This window comes from Rattus rattus, chromosome 6 (genome assembly GCF_011064425.1).
Source record: "Rattus rattus isolate New Zealand chromosome 6, Rrattus_CSIRO_v1, whole genome shotgun sequence".
NCBI classification, from domain to species: Eukaryota; Metazoa; Chordata; class Mammalia; order Rodentia; family Muridae; genus Rattus; species Rattus rattus.
The window spans coordinates 7629576-7652452 of record NC_046159.1 but is presented as its reverse complement, the minus strand read 5'-3'; the positions used below and the strand labels follow the sequence as shown (position 1 = coordinate 7652452).

The 22877-nt window shown below is 40.2% G+C and overlaps 1 protein-coding gene across 2 annotated transcripts in view; it reads left to right on the top strand.

Annotated features, from left to right (window-relative positions):
• Positions 1–22877, top strand: part of LOC116904523 (solute carrier organic anion transporter family member 1A6) — a 41942-nt gene that overhangs the window by 3189 nt on the left and 15876 nt on the right. For both annotated transcript variants that reach the window (XM_032907314.1, XM_032907313.1), the window contains exons 3-11: positions 1269–1401; positions 5673–5779; positions 6194–6340; positions 9795–9893; positions 11463–11684; positions 13743–13907; positions 15659–15854; positions 18174–18339; positions 22564–22736. In XM_032907314.1, coding sequence (XP_032763205.1) covers positions 1269–1401; positions 5673–5779; positions 6194–6340; positions 9795–9893; positions 11463–11684; positions 13743–13907; positions 15659–15854; positions 18174–18339; positions 22564–22736 — 1408 coding nt within the window. The remainder of the gene's footprint in view (positions 1–1268; positions 1402–5672; positions 5780–6193; positions 6341–9794; positions 9894–11462; positions 11685–13742; positions 13908–15658; positions 15855–18173; positions 18340–22563; positions 22737–22877) is intronic.

Here is a 22877-nt window from a genome sequence, read left to right as displayed (position 1 = left end):
TCCCCATCCTCCCCCCATTACCACCCTCCCTCCCAACAATCAATTCACTGGGGTTCAGTCTTGGGGACCAAGGGCTTCCCTTCCACTGGTGCTCTTACTAGGCTATTCATTGCTACCTATGAGGTTGGAGCCCAGGGTCAGTCCATGTATAGTTTTGGATAGTGGCTTAGTCCTGGAAGATCTGGTTGGTTGGCACTGTTGTTCATACAGGGGTCTCAAGCCCCTTCAAGCTCTTTCAGTCCTTTCTAAGATTCTTTTGTTTCATTTTTTTTTTCCCAGAGCTGGGGACTGAACCCAGGGCCTTTGCTTCCTAGGCAAGTGCTCTACCACTGAGCTAAATCCCCAACCCCCTTTCTAAGATTCTTAAGGCGAAGTCTTAAGTGAAAAGAAATATGAGAGGAAGCAATTCTCATTGGTCAGTGAAAGCATTTGGTCGGCATTTCCTAGGCAGTTTTGCAAGCAACCTTTTCTTAGCATGGATAAAATTTACTTCTCTCCCCATGCCTTTCCATATATTATTATTTGAGGAACACAGCAAGGCAATATAGGAGGTGAACTTAGCATAATGTGAGTTCTTTTTTTTTTTCTCTCCGAACAACAGTTATTTCAGACAAGATTGTTTACATTCAGGGGGTACAGCCATAAACTAGAAAGATACACCAAGAGTTCAAACAGTAGGCCTCCTAGGACACTGCATTCTGCACGATGACCTCAGTGAAAGAGATAGATTGTAATAAGAAGACAGAAAGGGCACATATGATTCAAAATATGGCAACGTCTCTTCTACTTGGATAGCTGTGTAAGGAGAGACAGCATGGGAAGAAATCCAAAGTCTTCATATATCTTTCAAATATTTAAGATCACTTAGAGGCATGCTATGTCATCAAAGAGGAGTGTTGGATTTTTCTGATCTTTCTCTTTATGTATAATATGAACAGGATAGACATTTTCATCAAATTAAAATGATGTAGTTTGTAGATAATTTACTTATGTATTTGGTTCTTTTCACCTCCCTTTTCTTTTTTGTGACCTGAGGGGAGGATAATCCTGAATAGAGACTTAGGATTTTTCAGCCTATAAGAAAACCTTCCTTCAGGATCCCAATTGCTTTATATTTTAAAACAATACACAAACACCCCAAGCCCCAAGTCCCTGTTCTCTTAAGGTAGTTGTTGAACAATGAGCCCTAGGGTCTAAATGCTGGCAAGGCTGTTGACTGAGAGCTACTGGTACTTTACTGCAGCAAGCACTCTCATTCCCTCTTTCAGGAAACCTCTTGTTGATTATATTCGTGAGTTATTTTGGACGGAAACTGCACAGACCTATCATGATTGGTGTTGGATGTGCAGTCATGGGCCTAGGATGCTTCATAATCTCACTACCTCATTTCCTCATGGGCCGGTGAGTATTCAACTTTAACCTACAGGACATGAGGCTCACAATTTCCTCTCTGGGGAGAGCAATGCTACTTCTAGTCACAGAGGGAAATTCCACAGTTCCTCCCTTTTGTCTTTGATTATAAATCCAGAAGCACGTGGCTAAAGCTGCACCATTCTGCTGCTGGCTGGAGCTGAAGATGGCTCCCTCCTTCAATTAGATCCTCATCATCTTCCTGCCTTCCATCTTTTCCTTCACTGCCTAAACTTGGCTTCTTCTCCCAGATTGTATTTACCCCTGAGTTATTTTGAACTTGTCTGTCCAAATTATTTTTCTTTTATTAATAATTTTATTTATTTCCATTCCAAATGTTGTTCCCCTTTCTGGTCCCCTCTCCCTTTACCCCTTCCCCTTTGCTTCTGAGAGGGTGCTTCCCCAACCACCCACTTCCACCTCAAGCACTAGCAGCTCCCTTCCCTGGGGCGTCAAGTGTCTATAGGATAAAGCCTCTTTTCCCACTGAGCCCAGACAAGTGAATCCTCTGCTTCCTATGTAGCAGGGCCTAGAGTATGCTCTTTGGTTGGTGGCTTAGTCCTTAGGAGGTTAGAGGGATCTGGGTTAGCTGATACTCTTGTTCTTCCTGTGGGATTGCAAACCCCTTCAGCTTCTTCAGTCTTTCCCCTAGTTTTTCCATAGGGGTCCCCGACCTAAGTTCAATAGTTGGCTGTGTTAAGAATCTGCTGTCTCAGTCAGCTTCTGGAAGAGCCTCTCAGAGGACAGCCATACTAGGGTCCTGTCTGTAACCACAACATGGCATCAGTATTAGTGTCCGGGTTGGTGCTTGTGTAAGGGATAGATTCTAAGTTAGGCCTGTCTCTGGATGTCCTTTCCTTTGGTTTCTGCTCCATTTTTGTCCTTGCGATTTTGTTAAATAGGAACAATTCTGGGTCAAAAATTGAAGATGGGTAAGTGGATCCATGCCTCAAATGGGGGCCATGTGTATCTACTGGTGGTAGTCTCTTAAGGTTCCATTTCTCCACTCCTGGGCATTTCCGCTAAGGTCACCCCATTGGGTCCTGGGGACCTCTCACATCCCTGGTGTCTAGGGCTTTCTAGAAGTTGGCCCCGCTCCCACCCCACCCCTCTGCATATTTCTATTCATTCTCTTGGCCCTCTGGGATTCTCTCCTGTCTTTTCCCCATACCTGATCCTGCTACCCCCTCCCCATCCCCGCTCCACCCATCTGTCTCTTATGATTACTTTATTCCTCTTTCTAAATGAGAGTCAAGTATCCTTACTTGGGCCATCTTTCCTTTTTAGCTTCTTTGGGTCTCCGGAGTGTAGAATGTGTATCCTTTACTTTACAGAAAATATCCACTTATCAGTGAGAGCATCCCATACATGTCCTTTTGAGTTTGGGTTACCTCACTCAGGATGGTATTTTCTAGCTCCTATCCATTTGCCTGCAACAATCATGATGTCCTTGTTTTTATTTAGCTGATTAGTATTCCAATGTGTAAATGGACCCCATTGTCTGTATGCATTCTTTAGTTAAGGGAGATCTGGATTGTTTCCAGCTTCTGGCTATTACAAATAAAGCTACTGTGAACATAGTGGATCATGTGTCCTTGTGTTATGGTGAGGCATCTTTTGGGTATACGCCCAGGAGTGGTATAGCTGGCTACTCTGGTAGAACCATTTCTGATTTCCTAAGACACTTCCAGATTGATTTCCACAGTTGTGGTACAAGTTTGCTATCCCACCAGCAATGGAGAACTGTTCCCTTTTCTTCACATCCTCACCAGCATCTGCTGTTGCTTGAGTTTTTGATCTTATGTTGTTGTTATGGGTTTAAGATGGAATCTCAGAGTCATTTTGATTTGCATTTCCCTGATGTTTTTTTCAGTAGGATGAGTTAACAGGTGATTAAACAGGGACTGGGTAATTTTGAGCTATCTTCAAAGTGTGTACAACTTGCAATCTTGGAAAGGATTCTCTGCTTTTGTTGTGCAGGAAAAAGATCCACAAGCAGTCGGAAAGAATGTGGATATCATCTTTTATTATGGAAAATTAAAAAAAAATCTAATAACATTTCTTTTTAACCTCTGTGTCTCAGTGTGCCTTTTGGAACCTCTTATACCTCTGAGTCTTTCCACTTAAGAGATGGATGAAAAGTTCTGTATGTGCACTTAAACCTTCACTTTAGATTCTGTTTTGCGTATTCACATGGGCCCTGCATTGGGATTCTCTTCCTGCAGCTTTCAAGGGAGTCCTGGAACATCTGTTGGGCCCAACATCATGATGGTTAGGTTTCCCTTAATTCCATATTCAATGGCCTTTCAAATATCCACAACCCAATCTCAAAATTGTATTGCGCTTGAGTACAGTTTTAATCTGTTACCTACATATAAATTCTCTTTTTTAACTGTTTTGTTTGTGGGTGTTGTGGTGATGGTGTGTGTGTGCTTTCATGTGAGGTTAGTCAACAACTCTCAGAAGTCAATCCTCTCTACCCCTTCTGTGAGACCTGAGGCGGAATCCGTGTTGTCAGCCTTGCACACAAGCATCTTTAACCATAGAGGTATCTGGTATCTCACAAGATTTATTTGTTTGTTTGTGTTTATTTGTTTTGAATGGAGCCTCAGGGAGCTTGTGGTGGACGGGAACTAACTGTGTAGTTAATGATATTCATGAACTTCTGATCCTCTTCCTACATATCCTGGGGTTACAGGCATTTCCTACCGTGTCATGTCTGGTTTCATTGAGTTCTCAGAGCGCTAAGGATCTAACCTGGGATTGTTGCTTGTCAGGCACCAGTGACTATTTGAGCTACATCTCCACATTTAGATCTCTTTATCTTTCAGGAAAGGAAATACTCCCCCCCCACCTTCTTTTTGTTTTGAAAAATTCTTAGTGCCATTTTATTGTCATTTGGGGGAATAAATGGACTTTGGATGAGCAATTGGATTTTAAGTGAATAATGAACTAAATAAAGGTTATTTTATGTGCTTGGGTATTTTTGAAGGCAACTGAAAGTTCAGACTGTGTGCTTGTGTCCTGTCATTTTATTTCTAGGATAGCGATCCCTGGTGATTTGTTCAAGTTAAATGACCACAGTTTATTGGTATTTTCAGTCCCATGGGACTGTGTTGCCTGATGGTAGATTCTGTTTCTTCTCCTTATGATATGTGGATTTTTCTTCATTGTAGTTAATGAGCACATGGAAGAACAGGTGTTCGAATTCCCAGAAAGGAAGGATAGGCCTACAGCTCAGAGAACCCAAAGCAGGTGTTTCGTTTTCTTCGTGTCTCTCTAAAACTTTTATCTTCTTGATTCTACTTTATTGAGTCTCTTTGTTTCTTGCTTTAATTCTTTAACTCACACCAATTAATTCAAGGAAATAGTCATTTAGAAATCACAGCGAGTTGATATTTGAGAATGTGAATGCTGTGTCTCTTGAATGTAGAGACTCGTGAGGTACGTGGAAAGAAAGTGCGTGGGTTTTATTTTGTTGTTTTATTTTTGTTTGTTTTTACTTCCATTCATTCAGGTTTTTTTGTTTTGTTTTGTTTTTGAGACAGGCTCTAATGAAGCCCAAGCTGACCTCAAACCTGCTGTGTAGCTGACAGTAGCCTTGAGACTCTCATTTTCCTATTACTATTTCTCAAGTGCTTTGGTGACATTCACTGGACACCATACCCAGTTTGTATACCACTAGAACTTAACCCGAGACCTACACGTTCAACCTAATGATACAGTTTTCTGTATCTGTCTGTCTGTCTATCTAGCTATCTAGCTATCTAGCTATCTAGCTATCATATCTATCTTCTATCTATTATCTATCTCTCTATCTATCATATCTATCTATCTATCATCTATCTATCGATCTATCAATCATCTATCTCTCTATCATATATCTATCTATCATCTCTCTATATATCTATCATCTATTTTTTATTTATGAGGTATACGATGTTTGTTTGTGTGTGTGTATGTGTGTGTGTGTACACATGGGGAGATCACATGACTATATAATGGGGTCATTCCTCTTTTCACCTTTCTGCTTCATGTGGGTTTCAGCCATTGAACTCACCTCATCAGGCTTCTGCAGCAAGGGTTTTCCATGTTGCATCCTCATACTGGCCACACCATAGGATTCATGATGATTAGACTGACTGCTGTGGAAATGTCTTTATTGGCTCTGGATGCTCTGTTTTTAGGGAACCAGGACTCAATAATCTGCAGATGTTATTGTATTCAACTCCTCACAGTCAACCTTTCCTGTGTCCCCACAGATACGAATATGAAACAACAATTTCACCTACAAGCAACTTGTCCTCAAACAGCTTCTTGTGTATGGAGAACCGAACACAGACCTTAAAGCCAACACAAGACCCAGCAGGTTGATTCCTGCTTCTCATTGCTTTCAGTTCAGAGACTCAGACCCAGAATGTTCTTTTATGAAGAGTTTTACTATGACACTGGGTTTAGTAGACATGTGAGACAAATGAACACAATTTACTTCCCTCTTCAGTGAATGGAGATGTTAATAACCAAGGATATTCTTCCTTTTGAGTTTGAATATACTTATGAAGAATCCTTTGTTACTCAACCAATATTATATATTTAGTCCCACAAGGAAAAATGAGTTAGAAGGATAGATTTAGCAATATAATATATTCTATGTGATTGGTCTAGTTTTGTTTTCTCTTGCTATAATGAAACACTGACATAAAACATGCTTATAAATATTTATTAATTGTCAGTTATACTTGATTATCAAATACTCATGTGGTTTTCTCTTGTTTTAATGCAGAGTGTGTGAAAGAAATGAAATCATTAATGTGGATATATGTACTGGTAGGAAACATTATACGTGGAATGGGTGAAACTCCCATCATGCCTTTGGGTATTTCCTACATAGAAGACTTTGCCAAATCAGAAAACTCTCCCTTTTACATTGGTAAGTACGAGAATCATCATCAGGAGGGTAGAAATCAATTATTGATTGGATGCTTTATGGTTTCCGGAAGATAAGCAAAGTACTACAACACTGCAGGTCATAAGATCGCTCAATTCATTGGGGAATTCAATGGTAGGTCCGATAAGCTTCTTCATCAAGCTGTGTCTCACTATTGGAGAGCCCTCTTATTTCCTGAACCCCCAGCCCAAACACACCACTGTCACGCATGACAGTTTTGGTGGTAGGGAAGCCCTGAATGTCTATTGGGGCAAGGATTTATAGTAAGCAGCATCTGGGGAGTAAGTGTGCAAGCATAGAAATGGAAAGCTACTGTGACCTTTAACATTACTGGCTGGTGCCGAGAGTCATAACATAAACTTAACTTCTGCTCCCCTCTGCATTGGTGTTCATAAGGCAGGGGTTAGGCTTGTAACCTGGGGGTATAGGTTTGTTGGGGGAATAACCTGGAGACACTGGACTTGTTGGGGATTAGCCTAGAGACTGGAGCTAGGGTCCAGTTTTGTTGTGGGGCAACTTGGAAATTAACGCTAGGTATCAGACTGTTAGTTTACCTGAGTTAAAATTTAGGTCAGGTTCTCGAAAATGGAGTCTGAATGTAAAAGATTTGGCATCTCAGAAGCAATAAAGAAACAAAAATAGAGGAAATCATGGAGGTGAAAAACCCAGTAAAGAGAACAGGAACTGTAGACACAAGCCTCACCAATAGAATACAAGAGAGAGAAGAGAGAATCTCAAGTGTAGAAGGTAGCATAAAGGAAATTGATACATCAATTAAAGAAAATGGCAAGTATAAAATGTTCCTAAAGCAAACTACTCATGGAATTTGAGATACAATGAAAAGATCAAACATAAGAAAAATAGGAATAGAAGAGAGTGAAGATTTCCAATTCAAAGGGCTAGAAAACATCTTCAACAAAATCATAGAAGAAAACTTCCTTAACCTAAAGAAAGAGATGGCCATAAAAACAGAAGAAGAGTAGAGAATGGTAAATAAGTTGGACCAAAAATGAAAATCCTCCAGCCATATAATAATCAAAACAATAAATGTATAGAACAAAGACAGAATATTAAAAGCTACAAGGAGAAAAAGGCCAGGAAACAAACGCAAACCTATCAGAATTACACCAAACTTTCCAACAGAGACTCCAAAAGCTAGAAGATCCTGGAAATTGTCTTTCAGACCACAAGAGACCACAGAAGCCAGTCTAGACTACTATACTCAGCAAAACTCTCAATCATCATAGGTGGATAAACCAATATATTCCATGACAAAACCAAATTTAAAATATATCTTTTTACTAATCCAGTTTCACAGAGGATACTACAAAGAAAACTCCAACACAAGGAGGGTTAACTATACCAAAGAAAACACAAGAAGTTAATCATCTCACAACAAACCCAAGTAAATCATACACACATAGTACCATCTCCAACAGCAAAATAACAGGAACTAACAATCATTGGTCATTAATATCTCTTAAAATCAATGGACTTAATTCACCAATAAAAAGACACAGGCTGAACAGACTGGATGTATAAACAGGATCCATTATTCTGCTGCATATAGAAACATACATCAGCAACAAAGATAGATACTAATTCAGCATGAAAGACTGGAAAAATGATTTCCAACCCAACGGTTCCAAGAAACAAGCTGGAGTGGCCAACAATATCTAATAAAATAGACTTTCAACCAAAGGACACATGTTCTACTATGTTCAAAAAAGCCTTATTTGTAACAACCAGAAACTTTAAGCAATCCCGATGTCCCTGAATCAAAGAATTTATACAGAGAATGTGTTTCATTTATACAATGGAATTTCAGTCAGCTATGAAAACTGAGGACATCCTGAATTTTGCAGTCAAATGAACGGAAGTAGAAAATATCATCCTGAGTGAGCTAACCCTTACCCAAAAGGATATGCATGGTATGTACTTATTGATAAGTGGATATTAGCCAAAAAGTACAGAATACCTGTGATACAGCCCCACAGACCTAAAGAAATTAAACAGGATGGAAGACCTAAGTGAGGATGCTTAAATCCTGCAGAGAAGAGGGAACAAAATAGTCATGGAAGGCAGAGGTAGGAAGAGACTTGGTTAGAGGAGTAGGGGGAGGGCAGTAGAGGGCAGGATAAAGTGTGAGGAGATACAGGAGAGGACGCCCAGAGAGCTAGGAGAATGAATGGAAATCTGCAGCTGCTGACCCTGCAGGTTGGGGGGAATCTTTAGGAAATCTGTGACCTGGTATAGTGGAAGCTTCCAGGACTGGTTTGAGGCCCTCAGCACACATGTAGAGGAGGGCTGCCTTGTCTGGCCTCAGTAGGAGAGGATGTGCCTAATCCTGTAGAGACTTCATGCCCCAAGGTAGGAGGATGCTGTGGGGGCACAGATGCAAAAGGGAAGGGGAAGGGTGAAAAACTCTTCGTGTGTGTGGGGGGGGGACATCAGGATCATGGTCAACATTTAGGACATAAATAAATAAAATATTTAATTAAAAAACCCCAACAACAAGAACATATTGCCTGAATTGGTTTGAGGTCTGGGAGAGTAATTCAATCAGAAGCCAAGAGAAGCTTGTTTGAATAAGTCAGTCTGGGGAGGCGTATAGAGGCGTAACAACTGAACTGAACCAGCCATTGAGTGATAAGAAAAAGTCTTGCATCCCTACATCTGAGGGAACAAAAACAACGTTGACACAGTGTGGAGAGTACTTCATTAAGACTTTCCTTCAGGTAATTCTAGGCTGTGTCAAGTTGACAGTGAACACTAACCATCACAGAGAACCTCTGAAAACATGGCTCTGGAAGCATCAAAGGACCTTGTTCACATCCTGGCTTTGAGGGGACTGTGGTAGTTCAGCCTTTGCATTAAATTTGGCCTAAAAGAAAATTTGAAATGTCGCTTCAAGTAATGAAGTGTCTGTGTCAGCCGTCTTCCTTTCACTTTAATAAATATCTGAGTTAATGGCTTGTGAAAGAAAAGGATTCATTTGGCTCACATCTTTAGGGCTTTGGGTCTATTTTACTGGACTGTGTGGTTTGGAGGGATGTCACGAGGAAACTTATTATGGTGGAAATGTACACGAGGTAAAAACCATTCATCTTTTGACTGGGAAGCAAATGTAATAAGGGGAAGTGTTCCGTCATACTCCATGTTGCCCCCTGGGAAACAAGCCTGTAAGAGATGGGGTTCTGAGGAACATCCTATATTAAAACAAGTGTGTGTGTGTGTGTGTGTGTGTGTGTGTGTGTGTGCATGCCACATATATACCAGGCTTAATTTCTTTATATGTTGAATGTATAAGAATATCTGAGGTAGTAAGGTATGTAGCTCATTGGTAGAGCACTTGCCTAGTCTTTTGGATTTGATGATCTATAAACTAAGTGGAAGAAATATGATTACATAATGACCTGTCTTTGTTTGCTTGCAGGGATTTTAGAAGTTGGAAAGATAACTGGCCCAATAGCTGGAATTTGGTTGGGATCTTTCTGTGCAACCATTTATGTAGACACAGGGTCTGTGAATACAGGTAACACACTGAATTTGATCTAGACAGTCCAGTCCCCAGAGTGTGAGAGAATACTCTGGAATGCTATTCCAATGTCTCTTGTGATCCTCAGTTAAGCAAATTGTCACCCCTTACAGATGGTGGCAGACTTAAGGGCAGCAGAGGTGAGGGTGAAATGCCACAATCTGATTCAAAATTTTTCATTCCCCTACCATATTTCAGCCACATTATTAGTTTTAAAATTTTGCTTGCATAGGCTTTTTTTTATTCAGTAATTCAGACAGTATGGGTAAGAAAATATCTTTTGGTTCTATGATGAGTAACAAGTTATAAAGGTTTCATATGACAAGTGAAAATACTCATTTACTACTGGGAAATATATCACCACATACTGCTAGATAAAATTAATTTTTAATGAATACACAAAATGAAAATAATAATTGGATTACCAAACTACTCAGTCAGTCAACAGGTTCTCCAGGGCAGGAGCAAGGATTAAAAATAAAAGACAATTAGACAGCAGTGTAGCGTGACCCCAACCAGTTCTGAGACTGAGGCAGGTTTATTTTTTTCCCCAATCTGCTTTTATACCATTTTAATTACATGGAAGTAATGAGGTCAGTTAAGGAACAAGCAAGACAATAACCAAAGTCCCAGGATCGCTGTTTCTAAGGGCTTCTCAGGATGACCAAGATATCTGAGCCTACTTCCCTATCCTAGCCCCAAGTCATAGTCTTGCCTGAAGCCTACTTTTTTGTTCTAGCCTAAAACCAGATTCCTCCCTGAACTTACTTCCCTTTCCTGGCCAATGTCAAATTCCTGCCTGAACTTGCTTCTTTGTTCTAACCTAGAATCAGATTCCTGCCTGAGCTTGCTTCCTTGTCCTGGTCCAATGTCAAATTCCTGCCAAGTGGCCCCCTAAAGCTCTCCACAATTGGATAACATGTATTCATTCTCTCTCTCTCTCTCTCTCTCTCTCTCTCTCTCTCTCTCTCTCTCTCTCTCTCTCTCTCTCGCCTTCTCTGTTCACTGTGGATTTGGTGCCTGCTATGTCAGAAGAGGTTGTCAGATTTCCTAAAATCAGAGTTACAAAATTTGTGAGTTTTCATGTGGGTTCTGGGAATAGAACTCAGGACCTCTGTAAGATCAACAATAACTCTTAAGTCACTTAACTGTCACTCCAGCCTCCTTCCTCATCCACCATGGTGTTTTGAGACATGACTACATCAGGTTAAATGTAGTTGCTAAAATGTGTCTCAACTGTTGTTTAAGTCTTTTTGAAATGTAGTTTTAAATACTTCTCCACATAACACTCCAGAACCCTTTCATACTTAGTTTTAACTTTGCTCAATTAGTCAGCCTCAGACACTTTTTCTAAAGGTCTGAATTATTCCAGTGGGGTTGGAGTTGCCAGTAATCCCAGCACTTAGAAGCAGGAGCAGAGGATCACAAGTTCAAGGCCCAAACAAGAATAAGAGCAAGTGATATACAAAATTTATGCTCAGATGGAATCATGATGAGTAATAATTTTCTAAAGTTTACACAAGAAAGAATGATGTAAGCTAATACAATATCTGTGTTTCTTTACAGATGACCTGACCATAACTCCCACAGATATACGCTGGGTTGGTGCTTGGTGGATTGGCTTTTTGGTCTGTGCAGGAGTGAATATCTTGATCAGCATCCCCTTTTTCTTCTTTCCCAAAACACTCCCAAAGGAAGGACCAGGCGATATGGCTGATGAAACTAAAAATGACGAAGGAGATAAACACAGAGAAAAAGCCAAAGAAGAAAAAAGGGGAATCACAAAAGGCAAACGGGGAAACTTTAAACTCTGGTTTATTTGGGTCTGTGGTTAGTGGGCATTTGTCACTTGTGCCGAATTGAGAGAGTTTGTTACTAATCCGTCCTTTCTCAGATGTGATAAACTTCTTCCAGAGTCACCACTTGAAAAATAACTGATCTGATAGGGAACCTTACTTACCTTAGATTAGACCTTATGGAAAATTGAAGTCAATACGCACAATCAATGAACAAGTATTTTCCCACCTGTCTGAAAAATCCCATTTTACAGAAAATATTGGTCTAAGTAAAAAACAAACAAACAAACAAACAAACAAAAAACCAAATAGCTAGAAATCCAAGCTAAAGATAAAGAGTAAAAAGTCTATTTAATAAGAAAAAAAATGTAGGTTTAGCTGTGAGCATCCTTGAAATCAAGGCTGAAAGGAAGAACATGACAGGTGACATAGTCCTCTGTGTGTGAAGGTGTGCGGTAGTTTACAGGGCAGGCATTCCCTTAGAGCAGACTGTTGTACAACGAGCAGGAATGTTCCTAAGCAGCCATGCAGAGTAGAGATGCTTCTGTGAGAAGCTAGGGTGGGACCTTGGAGTGCTCAACGACACACGTTCTTAAAACTTAACTGCACTGTCACAACTGTGTGTGTTGAAGCCTGTGCAGTGTTCTCAGGAGATCAGGGTTGTGACTTGGGCTCTGGAACACTTGAAATATGTAGTTGTAAGATGGGAGGGGCCAGTGCTTTACCTATCAAACGAAGGCAAGAGTGCATTCTATTCCTGGGTATCTGTGTTGTTCTGGGGACACTGTGTGTTGTTCATAGACTACTGTGGGGAGCCTTTTATTGGTGATATTGCTATTTCCTCCTTCACACACAGTCCCCAAAACCTATGTTCACTGAATAGTCACATGTCTGCCTTAAACACTACAGTCTGTGGCTAGGGAGCCAGCGCCCGGGCTTGGGCATTCTCAGAATTATGGTCATGTTAAGGATTCTCCTAAAAGGGCAAATACTGACTATTCTGGGAGACATTGTGATCTGCTAGATCAACTTAAAGTTCAAAGCTAGGAAAGAGCCTACCAGGGAATAAGGCATACACATAATACCTGTAAGCTGTGGAGACCTGACAGGGATGTTCACAAACATGGGTGAATTCAAAAGTTCCCAGGAATACTGACTGCAACCATCTCATTCATAAAGATCGATTTGCCACTAGAGTTCCTTTACTTTTATTAAACTGTCCTGCCGTACTTCTAAATCATTTCTTCTTGACACTTTTCTCTCAATGAAATTACAGGCAATTTATTATGTGTACTATAAAACTGGAAAATGAGGCATTCGATATGAAGTCATGAAAAGGAAAGAAACTAATAAATGTAAATTTCAGCTGAGTTATGTTCAGTTACATTCAGTCTACTTCCTTGAGAAAGGCTCTAAACTTGACTTTCAGTCTCTTAAACATGGAATATTTTTGGTTCAGTCGCTTGGAAAGTGCTCCATCTATGCCAATTGAATCAGCATCCATATAGCAAGACTTTCATGTTGAGATGTTGGTAGCTGTCATTGGTTGTTTCTAATGCATGGCCTGCTGTGAAGTGCTACAGAGATGCTGAGGTTGTCTGGGCTACAGCCTGGTTCCTAGAGCATCCCCAAGGTTTTAGCTTATCCATTCTTGCATCTTTATGATAGCGTCAGTGTCTGGACTCAAATATCATCAAAGTGAGTTCCTTACTGATTTCAAAGAACAGACTAGTCACTCTCTAGTGAAATCAGGACATTAATAGAAGGTTAGGAGAGAAAAATAAAATAGAGTGTGGCCACAGACTTGAGCCCATCTCCTTATAGGTTTGCTTGGTGGCACAATTATGTTCTGGTTCGTGCATGGCCTGTTGTGCCACTAACTTCTAGATGTGACTGAAACAATGATCTAGAACTTTAGCCCCAAAGGGGTCAAGATCTATCAAACACATTTGTGTCACAGCACAGAATCTGTGAGAACATATTAGGGGAGGACTGGGAACGAAATGCAAGGCCAAGTTGACTTGATGTTGCTGATCCTCTCTTGTTTCAGATTTCTTTCTTTTCATGAAGAGCCTCTCCTGCAATCCTATTTACATGCTTTGCGTCCTTACAAGTGTGCTCCAGGTAAATGGATTTGTCAGTATTTTTACTTTCAAGCCTAAATACCTGGAACATCATTATGGAAAATCCAGTTCAGAGGCAATCTTCCTCGTGGGTATGTAGTTTCATTGTTTGTTTAGTAGCACTTCCCCTCCCAGAAGGACACGCTTAAACAGCATACCAAGGACATGATAAACAGTGAAATGACATGGCTAGTAGATCCCAATGTAATCAAAACCTCTTAGGGTATTCTACCAAATTTCCTTTTTCGATATCCAGGCAAATTAAGACATGACAGGGAAACAAATAGTCCAGCAATATCTTCTAGTTTTCTTTCCAATTTGAGTGGAAATCATTAGAGTTATGGAAGTCTCGGGAGGCATCTCATGACGTTCAGTTTTCAGACAGGGAAAATGATGGTTCAAAGAGGCATGCAGTTAACTCACTGGGATTCTTAAACTTACTCTCAGATTTCAGCTCTGGGCTTCAATTCTCCATGGTACTTGCAATTCAGTTGCTTGGTGATCTAGAGAGTATGTGTAGCAACTCTCTGTCGTTTTAGTACACTAAACCCAGGGTTCCTAAGTTGCTCTTAAAAACTGGCTGTCACCGGCTGTTAGCATCCACATTATCTAGGGTTCTCTGAAAGTCCAATGTTGCGTGAATTAATAAGTAATGCACCATCTCACCCTAGCGCTGGCTACTCTCTGGCCCCAGCAATCTCACCACGGTCATGGCTAGCCCCATGGAATGACCACCCACCTAGCTGCTCTCTTGCTGTGTACTCTTCTCACATTCAGAGCCATCCTCCCCTGTGGTTAGCTGTCATAAATCCTGTAACCTGGCTGGTAAAATCAAAACTCTAGAGCCCTGTAATTTATCAATCAGATTTATATCAGTAGATTCTCATCCCACAAACGTCCACACAATGAACTCAGAGTCAATTGATATTGATGTAAGCTGCCCACTTAGATAAGAGACATTGTCCTTTAATTGTCCATCCCTTTAAAGATATTCATAGCTACCTGTGGCCATTTAAAGCCACACAGAATCTGGATAGTTTTTCTCTTCCTCCATCTTCCTTCTGTCTCTCTGTCTCTAAAACTCTCAGCCTGCCTTCCTCTTCCCCTGCCCAATCACAGGCTCTTGCCTTATCTTGTGCCCACCTTTGCCTGCATATAGACAGCAACTCACAGTCCAGATCCCCGTCATCACCCTCAGATGAATAAAGTTAAATGCAGGGGCATTGAGCTGCAAAGGTTAGTTAAGTTCTTCCAAGCCCGGGGCTGGTGTTGTGCGAGTGTAACTTAGCTAGGGATTTCTCTTTTCTTTCTTTTTTCTTTTTCCCTTTTGATTTTTGGCTGTGAAAAGAGAGCCAGGGATGAGGAATTCTGGGCAACACACGTTACACAAAATGCTCTACCCTTGATAACTGCACACAGCAGCAACCTTCAGAACCACCTGGAGCTGAATCTGAATCAAATCCCTGATATAAGGAGTGGAAAGAAATATATATTTAATATATACAAATCTTATGTATTTTATGTATGTGTGTGTATGTGTATATGCATGTATATGTGTATGTGTGTTTGTGTGCTATGCTTATTCAGTTTTTATGACTTTCTTTAAATGATTAAATAAATGCTAATGGTCTTTTCAAAGTCACTTTATAGGAGCATTGGGAAATCTCTTTTTATGTAATATGGGAGGGGATAGGAGTTATGATCACTGTATATTAGAACTAAATGTCATTTCTTTTATTTCCTTTTTGAACTATTTTCTTAAGTATTAGATGTATTGGACAAATTAATAAAATATTTATTTTTCTGCTATCTTTTATAAATACTACTTTACTTGCATTTGTAGGTCTTTATACCTTACCGTCAGTATGTGTTGGATATTTAATTAGTGGCTTTATTATGAAGAAGTTCAAGATTACTCTCAAGAAAGCAGCATTCATATCGTACTGCCTAGGCATGTCTGAGTGCCTTCTGTCCCTCTGTAACTTTATGCTAACCTGTGATAACGTCCCAATTGCTGGCTTAACTACTTCTTATGAAGGGTATGTTGTTTTGTTTTTTTATGAATATCATAATATTTTTACACATGCTAGTCCATTTTCTCCATAGGTTATATGAGCAGGTAATTTTATCACAACTTAAGGGTAATTATCCATGGTTATCTTGTAGCTTCCTTCCACCCATTAATCCTGTACCAGCCCATATACATTATACGCTTAGTAAAGATGTATGGGGACCACCAGTGACTAAATTTATGATTCTGTATTTACATATGGAGTTACCATGGTGATTTCCTAGTCTGCTTTAAAGTGTGAGAGCAAAAAATAACCTAGGCTTTGTAGACTAAATTATGCATGTATTTTACTCTACCATAAAGAGATATCTGTGAAAGTTGACTGTACAGGCTGCAATCCTTCATGATTCTCTACACTGGACTTAGTTAAAAATCTAGTTTAGGACACAGTTGTATAATCAACCAATCCATTAAAATGAAATAAAGCACACACTTGGAGATTCCCTTCAAAGGAGTGAGGAGACAATGCAGATGTAAAACGCTTGCTGGCCATGCAGGCAGTCCTGAGGTCAGGGGCCCAGAGCTGTGGAAAGCTTGCTCCAGGTTGGCTATGTGTAATAGCAGCACGCCTACTGTGAGCTGAATAGCCTAGGTAGAAAAACACTCAGAAGTTCCTGGACCTGCTAGTCTGGCATTTTCAGCAGTGACAACATGAGATTCTGTCTCTAACAAGATGGAAGGTTAGATTCTGACCTCCTCATACATGCTGTTGTACATGTGTGTCTATGCACAAGTGCATGTTCACACACACACACACACACACACACACACACACGGAAGAGAGATAGAGGTTAGAAAAATTTGTTTAAAAAGTCTTACAAATAGAAAGACATGAATAACTTCAGAAGTAAAATTGTAACTAACATATATCATCTGATTTGAATATCCTTTAAGATAAGAAGTTTTCCATTCATGTTGAAAATGTAGAAATTGAAACTCATGGGGCATTATTGAGAATAAAGGAAATGGCTTCAACATCACAAATTAGAATTGTACATTCCAAGTCCATCTCAAGTCATGCTGACCCCACACTCTATTTGAGGGACAGAATTTGAATTCAGCCTCTCCATGTCCATCTCATCGTCTTTCAATCCTATTGTGCGTGTGGGTACTTTCTGTCTCTGAAGACCATGTCTGGTTAGTCAAAACCCTCTGTTTTGGGAACAGAATGCAGCGTCTATCTACTAGGTGGAAATTGCAGATTTTGTTTAAGACAACCAACCCTCTTTCAATATTTCCCATCATGAAGATTAATGAGAGATAAGCCCTCTTTATTTTAACTCTGACAGCACATTACTTTCCACAGAGTAGGTAGGCACTTAAGGTTTGTTTCTGAAGTAATTGAAAAAAAGCAGTCATGGGACCAGTAGAGAAGATAGATAATTTGTGTGCTAAAAAACTAACACAGATACCAAACATTGATATGGGATGATGTCACAGGTGAGGCAGGCACAAGATAGAATGAGGCCTGTCATTGGACGAGAAGGAAGGACGGGCAGGAGAAAAGTTTGAAGAAGAGGAGGAGACAGGAACGGAAGAGGGGGAGAGAGAGAGAAGCCATGGTGGGACAATATGGAAGCTGACGTTAAGATTTCATGCTGTACCTTTACAGGTTGTTATGGATATTCTTAAGGGATGGATGTGTACAGGCCTTTGTATGTTTAGGTGGGCAATTATATTTTATCAATTGGATCAAAGGTTATTGTGTTGTGTGTTCTTTCATGTGCAGATTTAAGAGAGCGTGCAGTGGCTAGTCTGGGCTGCCACAGAGTTGGGATGTGTGTTTCTGGCATGGAAACCTGCCTTGGGAACTAGATAGGTAGAGAGATTGCTGCCAGGCTCAGAGAGAGGCCTTCGGCAGTGTGATATCGGATGGAGCAAAGCGGGTGAGAGGCCTTGCTGATTGAGACTTAAGATATCTAGCAGATATCTTGGGGCACTGTGGTGTAGACCAAGTGGGGGTAAAAGACAGCATTTTAGTTTTTTATAATTATACAATAACACATTGATATTTGTATGATTCCTGTTTCTGTTCTGGGAAAGAAAATGAAATCTCTCTCTCTCTCTCTCTCTCTCTCTCTCTCTCTCTCTCTCTCTCTCTCTCTCTCTCTCTCCCTTCCTCTCTCTCACTTACCCCTGCCCTCTTTCCCTGCCTTCCTTCCTCTATTCATCCACCCCTTCTCCCTCGGTTTTGTGCATCCAAGTGCATGCTGGGATGAAGGGAAGAAGAGAATAAAGTGCTTGTGTGGGTTTTCTGCATCTAAGACATTATTGTAAACCATTTCAGAATTCAGCAGTCTTTTGATATGGAGAATACGGTCCTGGCCGACTGCAACACAAGGTGCAGCTGCTTAACAAAAACATGGGATCCAGTGTGTGGAGACAATGGCCTAGCATACATAACACCTTGCCTTGCAGGCTGTGAGAAGTCAGTTGGATCAGGAATCAACATGGTAAGAATCCTTTCAGCATCTGGGTTGATGTTTGTGTACTGCATCGACATGGGCTGTGAACTAAGCCTACATTTGCTAAAAAGAAAAAAAAATTAGTCATGCTTTAAAAAGAAGAAATAGGCTAATATTTTTTGTGAAACACTCAATTGACTTGGTATGCACATAAGTGACCTTAACATCCTTAGATGTTATGGAAAACCTTGACAGAGTCTGAGCATTGCTTTGTAATTGCAAAGCAGTAGAGAGCGTTAGTCAAATGACTTGGGTTAGAACGCTGTGGTTGGGTTGGAGAGATAGCTCAGCTGTAAAGGGCACCTTTTGCTCTTTCAGAAGACGTGCTTGGTTCCCAGCACCCACACGAGACAGCTCCAGACCATTTGACTCTCCTCTGCCTTCCTCAGGCACCCACGTATACACATAGATACAGAAGCATGCACATAAGTCAACATTAAAGTTAAAACTTTAAATTACTCAGGACTGAATTTTTCCTTTGTTGAGATAGGGTTTCATGAATCCCAGGATGACCTCAGACTTGCTGTGTAGTTGAGGTTGACAGAAAACTTTTCATATCATGAGCTTTTTGTCAACTATTTTATTATTATTAATTAATTTAGTTAGTTAGTGTGTGTGTGTGTGTGTGTGTGTGTGTGTGTGTGTGTGTGTGTGTGTGCAGGAACCTGTGCACATGTTGGACCATGTACTTTTTGCTTCTGAGACAGCATCTCACTGGTCTGGCGTCCTCTGGTTCTGTTAGGTTGCCTAGCAAGTGAACCCCACGGAGTCACCTGTTCCCACCTTCAGATCCAGATCCTCTTGCACACATTGTTCACATGTGTGCTGCGATGAGAACTCAGGGTCTCCTGTGTGTGCAGGATGTTACTGACTGCTACGTCTCCTCCAACCTCACCATGACAGTTTAGTATGATAAAGAGTCACAAATTTTCCTTGATGTCAGTATGTTATAATATATAATATAATAAGTTGGCTGGTAATCAAAATGAAATATAATATAATATTTGAGTCTTAATCAGACCTGCAAATAGAACAATGAAAAATGTTGACTTTATTTTTTTAATTTCTTTTACAAACCCTTTTAAATTTATTCCTTGTATTTAGTTAATCTTTATGTGGATGTGTGCATCTCCCCCCTACTCCATTTGCCTCTCTGTCTTCCTCTCTCTCTCTTTCTCTTGGTAGGTGAATATGTGCAATTCTGTGTTTTGGAGGTCTGAGGGCAACTAGGACTTGATTCTCTCTTTTTGCCATGTGGGCTCTTGTGAAAATCAGTTCATATCAGTCTAGGAGACATGTGTCTTTGCATCCTGAGCCATCTTGCTGCCCCTTAAATGTTTATTGATATGCATTCATTATACACAAGTTTCATAATGTGATATCTTTCAGGTATATCATATATTTTGACCATATCCATATCCACTAAACATCTCTAATTCCATTTTCTTTTTCTGTTATCATTTTCTTTCTAGTCCCTCTTCTAATTCTCTCTCTATCTTTCTCATTCTCTGTCCATCTCTCTTCTCTCTCTCAATCTATCTCATGCACATAGACACACACATACATACACACACATACATACATACATACATACATATGTACACATATATACACATATGAATGTATACACAAATAAATATCACACATATACACATACTCACTTGTATACATATACACAGATGCATAAACACATGGATACACACACACACACAAAACACACAACACATACACAAAGGAACTAAATATTCAACATATATAGGATCCACAAAGCAGAGAAGATATGTTTTTCCTTACCCTTGTTCCTGAGGCCACATATCTCTCTGAAGTATTTTTATCTGTTTTCTGATTATGGAGATGGAGAGACTAGATATTCTCCACCCTGAATATGACCCAGTGGGACTGAATATGACTCTTCTGTTTTCAGAGTATCTTTTTGGCTCAGTATTGGATTTTAGACTAGTATAAGGGGATGACTGCTTACTCATAATGATCTCTCTTCCCCGCTCATACCTCTCAGGATCTGAGCTCCTGAGGACATTTATAGATTTGGCTTGGATGCTACTCAATGGCACAAATTCCCCTTTTTACCAAGAGGAATAATTCCTCTTCGATTTTTATTGGATTTTTTTATTTACATTTTAAATGTTATTTGCTTTCCTGGTTTCTCCTCTGGAAATCCCCTGTTCCATCTTCCCTCCTCCTGCTTCTATGAGGGTGCTCACCTACCCATCCACCTACCCATTCCCACCTCCCCACCCTGGCATTTCCCTCCACTAGGGCATCGAGCCTTCCCTAGACCAAAGGCCTCTCCTTCCATTGATGTCCAACAAGGCCTTCCTCTGATTCATATGTAGCTGGATCCATGGGTCCCTCCATGTGTACTCTTTTGTTGTTGGTTTACCTCTTCAGAGCTCTGGGGATCTGGTTGGTTAATACTGTTGTTCTTCCTGTGGGTTGCAAACAACCTCAGTTACCTCAGTTCTTTCTCTAAATCTTCCACTGGGGACCCAGTTGTCAGTCCAATGATTGGCTGCAAACATCTGCCTCTGTATTTGTCAGGCTCTGGCAGAGCCTCTCAGGAGACAGCTATATCAGGCTCCTGTCAGCATGCACCTCTTGGCATCCCAAATAGTGATTGGGTTTGATGACTGCATGTGGGATGGATACCCATGTGTGGCAGTCTCTGGATGGCCTTTCCTTCAGTCTCTCGAAGCTCAAGAAGGAAGACCAAGGCATGGATGCTTCAGTCCTTCTTAGAAGGGGGAGCAAAGTACTCAAGGAAGGAATTATGGAGACAAAGTGTGGAACAGAGACTGAAGGACTTTATTTTTTAGATAAACCTTCTCTTGGCAATATGACCTTGTTTTTTTTTAATAAGCAACTAATTATTCCATTAATATTGTGAAATACATTTTGTTTTAGCACTTAGTACTAGTGTCAAAAATAATACAAAGCCAGATTTATTTACTTTTAAAGAAATTGGCAGACAGTGATGACTTAGTCCTTTAATCCCAGCATCTAGAAAGCAGAGGCAGGGGGATCTGAGAGTTTGAGACCAGCCTGGTCTACAAAATGAGTTCCAGGACAGTAAGGAAGGCTATTGAGAAAAATCCTGTTACAAAAAATCAGAAAAACACTGTGAAGACTCAAAAGTTGACTCAGTGCTTAAAGACATTTGCTTAAAGACATTAAGCTTTACGACCAGAATTATATGCCGGGACCCATGTTGTATAAGAGAAGAAAATTCCATAACTTATTCCATGACTTCCATACATAGATACTTAAATATATACACATTCACAGACACACACACACAAATCTGCAAGAAAATATAACTAGCCAAGTAAATATAAAAATACAGTGTACATTAAGGATAATTGAATTTTTGTAAATTTATTCCATGTATTTAGAAAATAAATAATATCTAAAAACTCTACTTCTCTATATATATTTTTATTAAGGCATTTATTTTTATCACAGTTGCAGTTTCCTCTCCTCCTCCTCTCAGTGCCCACCTCTTATATCCTCCCCAAATTCATCCCTCCTGTCCCTTTCCTCAGAAAAGGGGAGGCCTCTCCTAGATATCAACCAGTCTTGGCATCTCCATGTGCAATAAGACTAGGAGCATCTTGTATTGAGGTAGACAAGGCAACCCGTTTAGGGGAAAGGGGGTAAAGGCAGGCGACGTAGTCAGATGCATCCTTTGTGGCTGCTTTAGGAGTTCCATATGAATACCCAGCTGCACCACTGTTATATATGTGCAGAGGGCTTGGTCATTCCGTTCATGCTTTTTGGTTAGCAGTTCAATCTCAGCCCATACGGGCCAAGATTAGTTGATTCTGTAGGTTTTCTTGTGGTGTCCCTGACCTCTTTGACTCTTTATATTTTATGACTCAATTCTGAACTACAAAGAAAAATAAAATAAATAACAACAACAATAAAAGGTGATGGAAATGAAGATGAACAGAAGCCTCAATTTTATTCATTTAGTATTTTCTATTTAATGGTGTTCATGCCCAAACTTGGGTCCAAATTTAAACTAGATGAGTGTTCTTTCTCTGAGTCATATCACTGACCCCAACACTCCATTTTGATCCTACTAGCTGGCTGTGTAAACAAAGCAAAACAAAACAAACCAACCAACCAAACAAACAAAACTAACGGTTTAAGCCCAATATTCTTCCTTAAATGGGACATTGGTTTTTTTGACAGGTGCTTCAGGATTGCAGCTGCATTCAGTCATCAGGAAACTCGTCTGCAGTCCTGGGGCTGTGTAACAAGGGTCCTGATTGTGCCAACAAGCTGCAGCACTTCTTAATCATAACGGTGTTTTGTTCCTTCCTCTACTCGTTATCACTCATACCTGGGTACATGATTTTTCTGAGGTAAAAAGTAACTTCTTTATCTATCTTTTCTTCTTCATAGTGTGTGCATATGCAAGTATAAGGGGTGTGTGTGTGTGTGTGTGTGTGTGTGTGTGTGTGTGTGTGTGTGTGTCCTGTATGCCTAGAAGACACAGTGAGGAC